Source organism: Hibiscus syriacus, unplaced genomic scaffold (assembly GCF_006381635.1).
Source record: "Hibiscus syriacus cultivar Baekdansim isolate YM2019G1 unplaced genomic scaffold, ASM638163v2 tig00110264_pilon, whole genome shotgun sequence".
Lineage (NCBI taxonomy): Eukaryota > Viridiplantae > Streptophyta > Magnoliopsida > Malvales > Malvaceae > Hibiscus > Hibiscus syriacus.
Window position 1 is genome coordinate 2,037,339 of NW_024062653.1, and position 16,130 is coordinate 2,053,468.

Consider the following 16,130-nt stretch of genomic DNA (forward strand, 5'->3'; position numbering starts at 1 on the left):
AGTGATGGAATTTGATGTTTATTCTCTTTATCAGTTGTTCAACAGAAAAACTTAACTTTGCAATGCATGGTTGTTTTGTAATGCACCATTTGCTTGATAAATACTGTTAATCTATATTAAAAACTTTCACTTTCTTTAGTTACCCGGAAAACTTTCAGAATTCAACCTCTACATTTGATTAACAGTATTGGTTCACCTTACCTTAAAGTTGATATTAGTGAAGTTATGAGGATGGAAAAAGTTGAAGGCTATCGAGGACTGGGCTATATGCGTAGTTTCCCAGTGAGTTTTATACTTAGAATTTTAGGTTATATTGATGGAATCTGATCTTCATTTTGTATTAGTTGTTCCTCACAAATTTCAGTAGCTTGTCCAATGCATGCTGCTTCTGTTTTATATTCATATGTTAGTTTTCTGGTTTTATAAAAGGCTCTGTTATTGAATGAAGGATAAATGTGTTCGAAGTAAATGCATCTGTTTACTTCTTTTAATGATTCCAGTAGCTGAGGCGTATATCAAATTGTGTTGCTGATTGTTTGATGGTAATCATTTGGTTCGATAAGATCTTAAGCTCTACAGTTATGATGGTTCCTGGTTTGATGGCTGTTCTGATTCATTTTCTCTCCTTTTTCAGTTGTGGCCGGAAAATTAAGCTGTCCATGTTTGAATTATTTTTTGTATCATATACATATTTCATGTCGGAGTTTACTTATCTTAGAACTTCATGTGGTGAGAATGCAATGACCCATCTTTAATGACCCTTCCTCTATCATGTGCAGAATTATGTACCAACCAGACTTTGCTTGATAGCTTCTGTTTTGTGCATCATTTGAGTTGTCATGAACTGCCTTTATGCATTGACATGCTTTCTTTGTGGTTGATTCATCTGCCCTCCTACAGTCATTTGGGCTTCAGTTCCAATGCATAACACGAAACCCGGATGCGTTGGTTTGCTGTTTTAACTGCCTAACCTTACCTGAGATCCTTGTGTTATTATCGAGTGTCGAGTTTCCTACGTTTAACTGCCAAATACAACAATGTTCGGCTTTGCAGGGGAAGAGAGAGTGGTGCTGGGGGGATTGTAGGGTGACGCCATGGCGGCAGCCGCCTCTACTTAAGAAGAGGCTAAGAGTTGAGCTCCTACTTCTTACCTGCCACTCTTAGGTTGTCACTTGTCATAAATATTTAGCGTCGGAGCCAAAGTTAGGGTGGTGGAGGGGTCATGGCCCCCAAAATTTTAGGTCTAGTTGTTTTCTAGTCCTTGATCTTAAAGCTATATAAATGAAGTCGTGATACCTACCTATTGTTACGTTCAATATCCTCAAACACAAGCATAGTTTCTTCAATTTTGGGGTCAAATTGCATTTTAAGTCCCTTTTAATTTTGAAACTAGATGAATTAAGTCATTATCAACCATTTTTTTCATTTTGAATACCTTTTAAATTGATCACTTAAGCATTAATCAAAGTGACGTTAGTGGTTAAGAGATTGTTGTTATCTTTTGAGGTCCTAGATTCGAGCATGTAGTTTATAAGGGTGTACAAGTGTTCATTCTAAAATGGATGAGAGTTTTTCTAATAGTTATTATTTTGTATTCACTCTAGACAAATGAAAGAATTGATTACTTAACAATTAGATTATGACTCTCGTTTTATTACTATTTATAATTATTTTCATGAAGTTTCGTCCTAATTTCTTCCTTACACAATGGTTTTGTCCTTACATATTGAATTGATCATATGCTTTAGAATGAATTGATGGTTCAATAACTAGCCAAATTAGTTGGGAAGCAATCTGATTTTGATACTTATTATTTTAGTGATGGATCAACGTTCAACGACACTCATGAATGAATGATGCCAATGTTATACAATTAAATTTTTTCATAAACTACATCCCCTCATGAGCAAAAGCCTATGTCTCAATCTCACATAAAATGGCCATACTCATGAATGATTTATTTTTATAATTCAAGTTTGATTTTGGTCATGGCTTTATATTTTACCCATGGATCAACGTTCAACCATACTCATGAATGAATGATACAGTTGCTTGCATAATTAAATTTAATTAGAAAATCTTATAAAATATTATTTACCTTCATATTTTTTTCATTTGGTTTTATTTTGATGACATCCATTTTAATTTTTTTAAAATCTAAATTCATGATTAAATTTATAGAATAGATAGATATTAAGGATTAAATTTGTTGATTTTTTTAGAATTATGATTAAATTAATGAACTCTATGAATGTGGGAGAGAAATATTGTTATATCAATTTTAAAAAGGTTACATTGATAATTTTTGTTAATGATTAAATGGAGAGTGATCAAAATAGAATTGATAAAAGACATTAATGATTTCTTTTATAATTTGGTGAGTAAAATAATAATACCCTAATAATTTGACTCCTTGACAATATGATTTACCCAAAATTTTATTTATTTTGATTTGGAAACAATGGATTTCATACTCAATCTATTTGAGTGTACTAAAATTTAGTTAAATCAAATTGAAATAAAAAAACCTTATTTATTAAATTGATCTCTCTCATTGTATAAAAAATCAAATAAAATTTTAATTTGAATTATAGATCAAATAAGTTTTTATATGAAAAATCATGATCATGATAAATTTTTAATATTTAAAGATTTATTTAATTATAATTTTCCAAATTCAAATTTAATCTATAATTCAGATAAAAAATTAATTGTTAAATACAATTAAATGATTCTATATATAATACATAACTTTTTGTATCAAGATCTTAAATCTACAATAAACATAATTGTCAAAATCGAATTAGATATGATGAAGATGAACCCATCGAATTAGTAGAATAAAATTAGAATTTATGCAAATCATTAAAAATAAAAGAATTTAAGACAAAAATCTAACAATTTAATTAATTGTAATTATAAATTCTAATTATGATTGATTTTACAATTTTTTGTTTAATTATTATTCATAAATAAAAAAATCGATTGAATCAACGAACTGATTTAACATGTGTAACAAACCAACAAAGCAAGATAAATCTGTAAAACAAGGTCACTCTCTTTCTTCCATTTTGAAATACAGAATTTAATGAAAAGGTAAAGAAACAAGATTTATGATGTGTCAAGATCTTCACCGTCGAAATGGTCCCCCTGCTTCCACTCAATCAATCACGTCAGCCATTAAAGAATCGGTGTCGGTTCATCGGCCAAGATAGTTAGCTCTCCCACCCTAACCGCACGCCTTTAATATCCACACTTGTAATAATCTCAAATTTCCAATCTTTGAGATCTATGGAACTCTAAAGATCCAAGCTTTTTCAAGCTCAAAGCTTCAAAGGGGTTGTTCCTTTTGCTATAACAAAAAACGGGGTTTCTTTTTCTTTCGGTAAAGGATGAAGGTCACTCTAGTTTCGCGCAGTGGGAGAGAATTCATCAAAGGTGGCCTCGAGCTTAATGACTCGGTATGTATTTCTCTTGTGATTTGTTTGTTTTTAATGGTTTGGTTTGAGGAGAAAAATGGGAATTCATTGTGTTTCTTTTCTATTTTGTTTTGCAGGCGACAGTGGCTGATCTGCAGGAGGCAATTCACAAGAGAAGTAAGTTCGAACATCTGAATTGGTGGGGAATAATTGCATTCTTCTGGGAATTTCTTGTAAATCTGTTTTTTTTTTTTGGGTTTTCTCTTGCTTCAAATCGTTGCACTTGCAGATAGAGTCGATTAGATACTCTTTTTACCCCCTTTAAGTGTTTGTTATGTCTTTCTATTTTTCATATTGTATTTCATGTATCATGGTTTCCTGATTGTATTGACTCTTGAGTAGTGAAGTAACTGAAAATATCGCATAAGGCAACGTTTCCTTTGCGATACCTGACTGATATCGCGGAGGTTGGCATCTCCTTTGGTTACTACATTTCCAGTTAGTGGATCTTCTTTTCTTTTTTGTTCATATCCATAGTAGATCTTATGTTTCCGTTTAGTGAAACTCGGTATGTCGATCTTTTGACTGACTTTTATGCCTTGAATATTGTTATCTTGAGCATTTTCCCTTGATTCCTTAAGATGTGACCGATATCGCTGAGGTTGGCATCTCCTTTGGTCACTACATTTCCAATTAGTGAAGCTTCTTTTCTTTTTTATTCATATCCATAGTAGATCATATGATTCCAGTTAGTGAAACTTGGTACGTCGATCTTTTGACCAACTTTTATGCCTTGTGTATTGTTATCTTGAGCGTCTTCCCTTGATTACACCGGTGTAGGTAGTTTCATTGGTCATTAAATTCGTTCTAATTGAGTTCTTGCATGTTGTACTACCAGCTAAAAAGTTCTATCCTTCGAGACAAAGACTGACGCTTCCCATGCCATCGGGATCAAGGGAGCGGCCTGCCATCCTTAACTTCAAGAAGAGTCTCAAAGAATACTGTGATGGGAACGAGAATAGCTTAACCGTAGTGTTCAAGGACTTGGGTCCTCAAGTGTCTTACCGAACACTTTTCTTCTTCGAGTACTTGGGTCCGTTGATCCTCTATCCCGTCTTCTACTACTTCCCGGTGTACGAGTTCTTTGGATACAAAGGTGTCACCCACCCAGTTCACCACCCTGTTCAAACATATGCTTTATATTACTGGTGTTTCCACTACTTCAAACGGATTATGGAAACATTCTTCGTCCACCGCTTCAGCCATGCGACATCTCCACTATCGAACGTCTTCAGAAATTGTGCTTATTACTGGACCTTTGGTGCGTACATTGCTTACTACGTCAACCACCCACTTTACACACCTGTTGGCGACCTTCAGATGAAGATTGGCTTTGGGTTTGGGTTGGTTTGTCAACTTGCAAACTTCTATTGTCATATCATACTGAAGAATCTACGTGGTCCCGATGGTAGTGGAGGATATCAAATTCCTTGTGGCTTTCTGTTCAACATTGTGACATGTGCGAATTACACAACGGAGATTTACCAATGGTTGGGTTTCAATATTGCTACTCAGACAGTTGCAGGCTATGTGTTTCTTGTGGTTGCTACTTCTATCATGACAAATTGGGCCCTCGCAAAGAACCGCCGATTGAAGAAGGTATTTCCTTTTACCACTTGAACCACTAAATCAGATATTTCTTTAGTTAACATGTTAAGTTATTTCATTATATGTTAATCAAACACATAGGCAGAGCTCTCTGCATATAAACTCATATAAGTTCATGTACGTAGCAAATTAACTGTATCGTTTAGTTTCTGTTGCGGTCATCATTCCGTCATCTATTAAAGTTTACGCTTTCCTTTTACTTGTCGCTTGCAGCTATTTGACGGTAAGGATGGAAAGCCAAAGTACCCCCGAAGATGGGTCATTCTTCCCCCATTCCTGTAGAATGGATCAGTGAACGTGCTACTTATCAAGTCTTTTCGACATTATGTTTACGAAGCTGAAGCATGGGTTCCGAGTTTATTGAAGATCAATGCTCGTTAGGTTTTGAATTTCAGTTTAGTGTCGAATCAATGTAATGCATTTGGATTTTTTTTGTTTCTCCTATTTATTTAAAATCATTGCTGATTTACACTGTTAGTGTTGGCTGTTACTTCGATTGATGAATTTTGTTGTATTATCTTAGCTTCAATTTCTTATTGTTTCCCAATCCGAATCCGAGTTTCAAAATATCCCGACTTTATATGGTTAGGTTAGGTCAAAACCTATCGAATTCGGATAAAATGATCCTACTTAAGAACAAGTCAAGTCAAAGCACATAAAAACAGAACGGCCCCATGTTTGTTTTCTTTTCTCAAAGCAGAATGTAAACAAAAGGGAACAAGAAGCACTCCTCAAGACCCAACCCTCTCAAGTTCATCCAGACGACACCTTAAATACCTGCAACTGCAATTTATGAACAAGGACTTGTTTAATTACAACATTTTCAACAGAAACGTAATGTAAATGTGGCCTAGGTGATGAAATGCTCAAGTACTTTGCTAAGATAAGAAAGCATCATAACCTGTTGATTGAGCAGTGTATCACGTTTAAATCCCACGACGGAATCGAGTTGGACGAAGAAGTTTGTCCCTCGCAGAACAAAGCTTGGTAACAACTTCATTCATGCTCATCCGGTCACTTGGTGATTCAGCAGAACAAGTGAGACCTATTTCGAATATCAAATTCAAGCATTGCAGACTGCCATTTCTCATTCTGTTTTCATTGCGAGTGCCATTTGCAACTGTTCCTCCTACACTCTCTTGAATAAGGATGAGATATTATCTCTATCACTCGAACATGAAAAACTTCAACAAAGTTGTGAAGACTTAAACCTTCTTCAAACCTTTCATCAGTTGGCCTTTTCCCTGTAAACATCTCTAGTAAGAGGATGCCATAACTATACACATCACCTTTGGTTGTCAGATCACTTCCCATGCCATATTCTACAATTAGTTCATCGCAAATTACATATACAAATAATTGAATAGAAAAACACTCTAAATAATTGTAGAAGAAATGAATACAATGTAATTACCTGGTGGTGCATAACCAATAGTTCCTCTTATGCCAAGGGAGCTCGACTGATTAGTAGGTTGATTAAACCTATCTTCATAAAGGACTTTTTCCAAGCCAAAATCGCTTATATGGCCAACCATCTCGACATCGAGTAGAATATTACTCGGCTTGAGGTCACAATGAATGATCAATGTTTCACAATGATGGTGTAGATATTTCAGTGCATGAGCAACATCTGAGGCCATATTAACTCTTTGGAAGAAGTTCAAGTTTCTCATCGTCTCCTATTCATTCAGGGTGGTAGATGGATGCAGTCAATCCTCCAAGCTTCCATTTTGCATGAACTCATAAACCTAGGCTTTAAAATAATTGCCTTTGTAAATAACCCCCGAAATGTCTGTTAATTCCTTGACAAGATTTCGATGTCGAATGTTCTTCAACGTTTCACATTCAGCCAAGAAAATTAAGCACCTTTACTGCAATAGTTGCTCCACTCTCTTAGAGAACTCCTTTGTATACAGAACCGAAACTTCCCGAACCAACTAAATTCTGTGTGGAAAATCCATCGGTAGCCCTTTGGATGCTTTGGTATGATAACTGTAAAAGCGAATTTTCTGCACAAGTAGAAGTCAGCTCTGACTTTGAAAGTCATGCGGCTAATAAGTGCCGGGGCCCTGCTAAATTTGGCGCATATTTCATGTTTAACACCGACATATAAATTTCCTGGTAGTGGGAGACTTGGAAACTTAAGCTCTTTTAAAAGAAATGCTAGTGGGAGACTTGAAGTAAACGCACTTTGCCACCACTTTCCACATTACACATTAATGCTTTAAGGATTGATATTGTTCATTAAAGATGGAAATTTTATCATAAAATTAGACACACGATTGCAGAAACTATGAAACTAAATCAAATATGTTTACAGATATGGTGAGAAAAACAAATGAAATACCGATTAACTGCATGCAGGTAGAGGAAAACATACTTAGAATGTTGGACTCTCAAGTCTCATGTAGTTGCATTTTATTATATATGTCCTCGGGATTTAGCAGGTGGTCTTTATTTGCCATGGAAGAGTAGCAGTTTCATTATGGAAGTTTTACCAGGTTGAAGTTGCTGTAAATAAAGAAAAAAAAAACATGGTAATTGGAAAAAGAAAAGCAAAACAATGAAGTTGTAATATAGTGTCTGTCATATTTCTTTGTTGTTACCAACAAAGAAAATGAACAATAGAACTCTAATGATGAAACCTTCCACATGCAGACAGCAACTAGTGAATCTCTCCCCATCAAACCTTCCTTTCACTTAAATCTACCTCCTGTAAAGATTTTCTAAACCAGATTCACAATATTACTCTTCATAACTTCAGCATTCAGCAGAGCAAGAAGAAGAAGAGAAATTAAAAAAAGGAAAAAAATAGAAAGTTAAAAAGTCAAACAAGTGAGAATAATTTATTTTAAAAAGCCACGTCATCACTCTGTTAATAATTTAACTGAAAAAAATTCAATGTATAAAGTTAAGTTATTAAATTAAAATATTTTAAACGTGTGTGATCAAAATATCATTGATAAGAAAGTTCGACGATTTGATTAGTTTACCTTGATTTTCTAAAGGGTAAATTACGACGGAATCAAAAAAATATGATTGAGCAGTGTATCATGTTTAAATCCCATGACGGAATCAAGTTGGACGAAGAAGTTTGTCCCTCGCAGAACAAAGCTTGATAACAACTTCATTCATACTCATCAGCTCACTTGGTGATTCAGCAGAAGAAATGAGACCTATTTCGAATATCAAATTCAAGCATTGCAGACTGTCATTTCTCATTCTGTTTTCATTGCGAGTGCCGTTTGCAACTGTTCCTCCTCTAACACTCTCTTGAAGAAGGATGGGATCTATTATCTCGACCATTCGATCATGAAAAGCTTCTTCAACAAATTTGCGGAGACTTAAACCTTCTTCAAACCTTTCATCAGTTGGCCTTTTCCCTGTAAACATCTCTAGCAAGAGGATGCCATAACTATACACGTCACCTTTTGTTGACAACTCACTTCCCATGCCATATTCTACAATTAGTTCATAAAAAATTACATATACAAATAATTGAAGAGAAAAACACTCTAAATAATTGTAGAAGAAATGAATACAATGCAATTACCTGGTGGTGCATAACCAATAGTTCCTCTTATTCCAAGGGAGCTCGACTGATTAGTAGGTTGATTAAACCTATCTTCATAAAAGACTTTTTCCAAGCCAAAATCACTTATATGGCCAACCATCTCGACATCGAGTAGAGTATTAATCGACTTGAGGTCAAAATGAATGATCGACATTTCACAACGATGGTGTAGATATTCAAGTGCATGAGCAACATCTAAGGCCACATTAACTCTTTGGAAGAAGTTCAAGTTTCTCATCGTCTCCAATTCATTGATGATGATAGGTGGATGCAGCCAGTTCTCCAAGCTTCCATTTTGCATGAACTCATAAACCAAGGCTTTAAAATCATTGCCTTTGTAATCAACCCCTGAAACAACTGTTAACACCTTGACAAGATTCCGATGTCGAATGTTCTTCAAGGTCTCACATTCAGCCAAGAACTCCTCGATGCTCCACGATTAAGAAGATTAAGCACCTTTACTGCAATAGTTGCTCCACTCTCTTCAAGAATTCCTTTGTATACAGAACGGAAACTTCCCGAACCAACTAAATTTTGTATGGAAAATCCATCAGTAGCCCTTAGGAGGCTTTAGTATAATAACAGTATAATCGAATTTTCTGCACAAATTGATATAGGCTTTTGCTCTTTCTTCTTTTTAAACCACAATATGAGGAGACAAGTGAAAACCAAAGCCACCCCTAAAATCACAACAATAATTGTAATATTCAATTTAATGGAAATGCATGATGATTTTTCCAAACCGCATGTTGACAAATGTAACTCAGGGATGCCTCCACAATGCTTATTATTTCCCTCAACGAATATAGAACTTGCATTCTTGAGGACTCCTTCACTTGGTAACATTCCCTTAAAATCATTGAAAGAGAGGTTTAAATACTTTAATGCCCCAAAGTTCACAAGATATATGGGAATCTCACCTGAAAGATTATTGTCAGATATATCCAATTCCTCAAGGCCTCTAAATGAACTCAAAGATGATGGAATGGGCCCTTCAAACAAATTGCCTTCCAAAAACAGTTTCTCTAGACTTGCACAACTACCAAGACTGTTTGGAAGCAGACCAGATAATTTGTTGTGAGAAAGATCCAATTCACCTTGATTTTTCAATTTTTCTACTTCAACAAGAAGCTCACCAGTTAAATGGTTTGACAAGAATATTTTATTCAGCTTTTCAATGAAGGCATGTCTCCACTCAATTTGTTATCACCAAATTGAAGTACATTGAGATTTGAGGCATTGGATATTGAAACAGGGATTTGTCCAGAGATTTGGTTTTGAAATATTGTAAAGAAGTCAACATATGTCATGGTGATTTCTAAGTCAGAGTGAAGAGTACCTTCAATCTTGTTTGCACCAATATCAAAGACTCAAAGACTGGAGAGATTGAACATTGAGACAGGATTAGTACAAGATATTTCATTTCCGCCTACGGAGAAAACTAAAAGATTGGTCAGCCGTCCTAGAGTTTCAGGTATAATACCAATGGCAAACGGGTATAGTTTCGTGGATTTCGAACTGCATCCTCTCCAATTAAAGCGGGGATGGGTATAATTTTAGCGGGTAATGAGCGGGTGTGGATTTATAAAGTGGTACCCGTCGTGGGTGGTGGGCGGGTAATGGGTTTGAGACATTACCCGCCCCGCATCCGCCCGTTCCACATCCGCCCGCCCAGCTAAATGTCTATTAAATTTTGGACCATTATGAATTTAGGTGTAATTTTAGAGAATAATTTATAAATTTTAATATTGTATAATATATAACATATAATTTAACCAAATATTAAGGATATTTAGTCTTTAATCTGGTCTTTAATTAGGGAAATATTCGGCTCTTTGATTAAACCCATAATCCCTCTAACCACATCACTTTCCATGTTCTTTAGCCCATGCTGCCCATCCAAACACAAATTAGCCGTACTATAAACATTAACATCAAAAGCAGCAGTTTACATGTTCTTTAGCCCCTCAAAACCCATATTAGGCGCACTATGAGCATTAACATCGAAAGTAACTCAACAATCCAGCTCTGCGACTACATGCTCCTTACAATCTGTCTCCATAACATTCGTAGAGCCACTCCTCTGACAAATTGAAGCATGCGCTGCTACCCCATCACGAACTGTCTGGGAACCAACTCCAACATCCCATTAGTTTGCTTTTAGGCGGGTCTAGATGGGTATGTTGCTAGTGGGTAGTGGGTGTGGGGATTGATTTGAAAATGTACCCGCGTGGGCGGGTATGGATTTGAAAATTTGTACCCATCATGGGTGGTGGGCGGGTGGTGGATTAAAAAATATTAGGTGGGTATGAGGATGGGGGAGGGGTATCCGCACCCGACCCGCCCGTTTGCCATCCCTAATCCCACTGAACCCGTTTAAAGTCAAAGCAAGTAGCTCCACGGATGATAAGTTCCCCAACGAGGGTGGGATACTGCCTCTCGAACTGTTGTTCCTAAAACTCAAGGACTTTCAAATTTGACAAGAGACCCAATGAAGCAGGTATTTCTCCTGTTAGATGGTTGCCTTCCATATCAACCAACGTAAGATGAGAACAAGCAGATAAATTGGAAGAAATATCACCACTGATGAAGTTATTTACCAGTACTTGTCGTAACCGATTTTTGCCTCGAATACTTAAAAATCATCTTTTAAAAGAGTTTTTAAGAAAACATTAGTTAAAAGATAAATTGGTATGCGTTTAACCAAAAATTCATTCTTTTTAGGAATAAAAAGGGATTCATGATCGGTTACGTTTGAGGAATGATTAACACCTCACAACGCCCAAAATTGGTACCTGTTGATTATAAATTATTTCTAATAATAGAATTTAAGAATTCAAATATGAATTTAATTTATGATCTTTATTATTTCGTATTTTAATCAGATAATTCTAAGAAAGAAAAAGATATTAAATATTTTTTATAAATTATAAATAAAATATTTATTTATTTAAAACATCAGAAAATGACATCTAGTTGCTTTAAGACTGTCTTTTCTTAATATTTGAAAAATAAATAAATATTAAAAATAATAATTTTTTCCTATGAAAATAATTTAGATAAAACAATATGTGTTTTCTGATTTTTATAAGTAGGATATTTATTTATTGTTAATATACTAGAAGAGGACATCTAGTTTCTTTAAGACTGTCATTTCTTAGTATTTAATAAATAAATATTATTATCTAATCAAATTATAAAATTATAATATTGTATTTCATGTAAATATTAGTGAATAAAACATAATAAATAAATAAAAAAAATATTATATTTAAAGTATTTAATAAAAATAAAATTAATACTATATGGTAGTTTATTGTTAATATAATATTCAATAAAAATAATAATGATCAAAATAAAGAAATTAAAAGCAATAATATTAAATTGCAAAATATTAAAAATGCATGGTTTAAAATAGTGATTTAAAATGTAAAATATAAAACCTAAAATCCTAATTCGAAATATATAAAATATGGGTATTCAAAGCGTAATTTAACCATAATTAATAATACGGGACTAAAATAAAAAATATTAAAATTATAGAGAACTAAATATATTATTTACCCTAATTATACATATATACAGGTAAGGATTAAATTATAATAAAATAAAATTAGGGAACAAAATTAAAATGCTCAATAATTGCTTTCAGTGATCAAAATGGAAGTTTACAAACTTCTATGGACTGCGGACGGAATATAAACTTTTCCTAAATTACACAGACATCCCTCCCCCAAAACGACGTCGTATGAAGGAGGGTATATAATCCCCAAATTCGGCCCCTTTCTCTTCAAACCTCCCGCCGGAGGTTAGCCAACCACGGGCCGGCAGCCGTGCTCCGGCACCGACTACCACCACCGACCACCGTATGTGGTGGCCAGAAATTTTCAAAAATTCCCAAATCGAAGCTTATTCGATTCTTAAACTGAATCCTCCCTTATTTACCCCTAAAAATCCCTTAATAGCTCCAGATCTAAAATAAACCGAGGATTACCTTCGGTTACCGACTGTTCCGGCGTCGTTTGGACTCTCCGAGGGTAAGTCTCCTCACTTTCTTCTCTTTGTTTTTCGAATGGTTGCTTGCTGGGTTCTGTCGTGGTATCTCTTTTTTCTGCCCTTTTTCGTTTCTTCTCCCTTGGTTTCACAGGTGTGGTGGCTTTTATAGCCACCACCGAGGATGCTCTCGGACCGGTCCCAGAGATTACCTAGGTAAGTCACCATAGCTTTGGTGGTGACTCACCCTAGATTTCGACATGCGGAGGGGCAGCTTGTGATTCTGGAGTCTTCGACGGTGAAGTGGCGTGGTACTGTAATGTCGGCAGCAGAATCGTCGGCTGCGTGGTGGCAGTGGGCTCAAACATCTGGCAGAGGCGGTTGAAAGCTTGAGGTTGGGTTTAAAAACCCTAGCTGTATCATACTGGACCTCCTGTGGACCGTTGGATCTCTCAGATCCAATGGCTGAGAGATGTGGCGGTTGTAAGCTGAGATGATGGAAACTTTAATATGGTTTTAGGGTTTGGTTGGGCATGGACTAGATTGGGCCGGTTCTAGTTGTGTAAAACGGGCCTGGTTATTGGGCTCCGGGATTTGTAATATATTTGGGCTTGTATTTTTTATTTAATAATAATAATAGTATATATAATATATAATAATAATAATAATTTTAATAATAATAATAATAAAACGAAATGAAAAAATTAGTGTTTACAGCTGCCCCTCTTTACTCATTCTTGTGTTAACAAGAATAGAGAAAAGACGAAGAAAAAACAATAATTTTTTCATTTGGCTTCTTTTAAGTAGGATGGAAATATTGAAAACATTCTACCCAGAGGTTTTATGAATGGCCCTGAGGTCTTATCATCTTGCTTGGAAGAATTACAGATTAACCGAAGGTTTTGAAAACATCATGCACTGAAGGGCTTACAGATGACCCGAAGGTTTTGAAAACATCATGCACTGAAGGGCTTACAGATGACCCGAAGGTTTTGAAAACATCATGCACTGAAGGACTTACAGATGACCTGAAGGTTTTGAAAACATCATGCACTGAAGGGCTTACAGATGACTCGAAGGTTTTGAAAACATCATGCACTGAAGGGCTTACAGATGACCCGAAGGTTTTGAAAACATCATGCACTGAAGGGCTTACAGATGACCCGAAGGTTTTGAAAACATCATGCACTGAAGGGCTTACAGATGACCCGAAGGTTTTGAAAACATCATGCACTGAAGGGCTTACAGATGACCCGAAGGTTTTGAAAACATCATGCACTGAAGGGCTTACAGATGACCCGCAAGTTTTGAAAACATCATGCACTGAAGGACTTACAGATGGCCTGAAGGTTTTTAAAAACATCATGCACTGAAGGGCTTACAGATGACCCGAAGGTTTTGAAAACATCACGTACTGAAGGGCTTACAGATGACCCGAAGGTTTTGAAAACATCATGCACTGAAGGGCTTACAGATGACCCGAAGGTTTTGAAAACATCATGCACTGAAGGGCTTACAGATGACCCGAAGGTTTTGAAAACATCACGCACTGAAGGGCTTACAGATGTGGGAAATAGTTTACTAAGTAAGAAACTTTGGAAATCATTTTCTTACTATTCAACAATTTCATTTTCAGAAAAGATTAAATGAGAAACTTTGGATAGCGTTTTCTCATTGAAATAACTTGTTGATTGGGTAACATGCCCCATTTTAAAATAATGCTTCTTTTGTGGATTGTGTCCATCTATTCTTCAGATGTTTGCGTGATTCCTGTATTCGAGGTTTTGAATTCTACCTTCTCCTTGTAAGGTATTTTGCATCATGAATCTTCTTTTTCATACGAAGATCTGTAAAACTTCATATTTGAATGCAATCAAATGTATCAATGTAATGCATTGTCTATTATGAAAATGATGTTCTTATGAATGAATGAATGTTGATGTAATTTTCATTTGACTTCAAAGTGGTGAACTCGGTCTTCCTTCACTTGATCATTTATTTCCAGGGTTACCTCTAGATATCAGTGTAGCAACCTATGCCATAAAGCTGAAGAACCATTTGATTAACTTGTATATTTGTGTCTTCTTTGTTTCATGAAAATCTCAGAAGAAATGTTTCATTTATGGAACTCTTGTCGTAATCAAAATTATGAAATGGATGCCCCATTTTTATCTTTGATAACACCAGATTTCTTCATATGTACTTGTGTAGAAATCCAATAAATCTTTCATCTTTGAAAAGAGAATCTATCATCTTTGAAGAGGAAATATATCATCTTTGAAGAGAGAATTTATCATCTTTGAAGAATGTAGATGTACATATGCTAAACTCAGCAAAGATTAATTAGGAGAGTAGTGTTTATTCTGATTTGACTCTTGAACACATCACAAGGAGGATTTATCCTAATTCCTTTCATGTCTCCCCATCTAATCAAATCTCGAATAAGGCAACTTGGACCATATCATGTCGAGATGTTTAACAATAATATATTGTTCAATCTTAGTTGGCTCCACTTCTGTAAAAAGAAATCTTCATCATATTTCACTTCTAACCTTGGGGTTGAAGATGATAGGCTTCATCTTGAATAAAAAAATGGAAACACCATATAATCACAACATTGATTCGGCACCATAACTGATTCGTAAAACATTTGACAACACATTCATCCTTTCCTGTGGCTTCTGCTCAGATGTTCATTAAAGATTTGACAACACATTCATCCTTTTATGTGGCTTCTGCTCATATTTCTGGTCAGGGAAGCTCTTTCATAGTGTTCAGAACTTTTGTATGATGTCACAAGACCGCTTGAGAACAAAACTCAATGGGAATATAAGTGAGATATTGGTGTATTTCCTGACCAAAAAGTTGGTCAAATTCATAAAATATGCTAGTGCTGAATTAAATAAGAGACATTAACTGATCTTGATATCATCTAGGGCAAGGGCCAGTGTGATACTGATCACGTTTTCTTCTATAATGAGTGTTGTAGGAAGTAGAAACACATCAAATATAGGAGCCATGTACAGAAAGAGGTCCATGGAAGTCTTGTTGCTGTAGATGAAACGCTTATGATAAACCAAATAGATGAAAACTCAGTCTATCTTGACTGGCAATGATAACCCCAGTAACAACGGGAGTAAGGGTAATATACATAAGTCGAGCCTCTCTCTTCAATGTCATCAAGTAAGCGAAAATTATTGTGAAAAACAACTTTTTAGCCCCAATAGTATGATTGAAACTAATTGCCAGGCCTCATAGAAATATTTCCAATCATCATCGACACACATAATACAAAATTCAAAGCCGAGATTTTGAGGAATTGAACCCTAGGTCGAATGGTCTGCCTGGGGACCATCTTTATTCATGCAACTGTAATGTATCTTAACAAAGAACACGCTGTCATGTGACACATGGTTAAGAAGATTGGGTATTTGAAACCACATTTTCTGAGTAGATATTTATTCAACATCAGGATC

At 35.4% G+C, this 16,130-nt stretch overlaps 1 protein-coding gene and 1 pseudogene across 1 annotated transcript; one reads left to right on the forward strand and one right to left on the reverse strand.

Moving 5' to 3' along the window:
- Window positions 1-3,264: 3,264 nt before the first annotated feature.
- LOC120115438 (very-long-chain enoyl-CoA reductase-like) lies at window positions 3,265-5,592 on the forward strand. Its single transcript, XM_039136161.1, has 4 exons — window positions 3,265-3,461; window positions 3,557-3,596; window positions 4,318-5,078; window positions 5,301-5,592. The coding sequence occupies exons 1-4, from the start codon at window positions 3,393-3,395 to the stop codon at window positions 5,367-5,369; spliced, it is 939 nt and encodes a 312-aa protein (XP_038992092.1). The 5' UTR covers window positions 3,265-3,392; the 3' UTR covers window positions 5,370-5,592.
- Window positions 5,593-8,162: 2,570 nt separating this feature from the next.
- LOC120115516 lies at window positions 8,163-10,084 on the reverse strand (annotated as a pseudogene).
- Window positions 10,085-16,130: the final 6,046 nt, after the last annotated feature.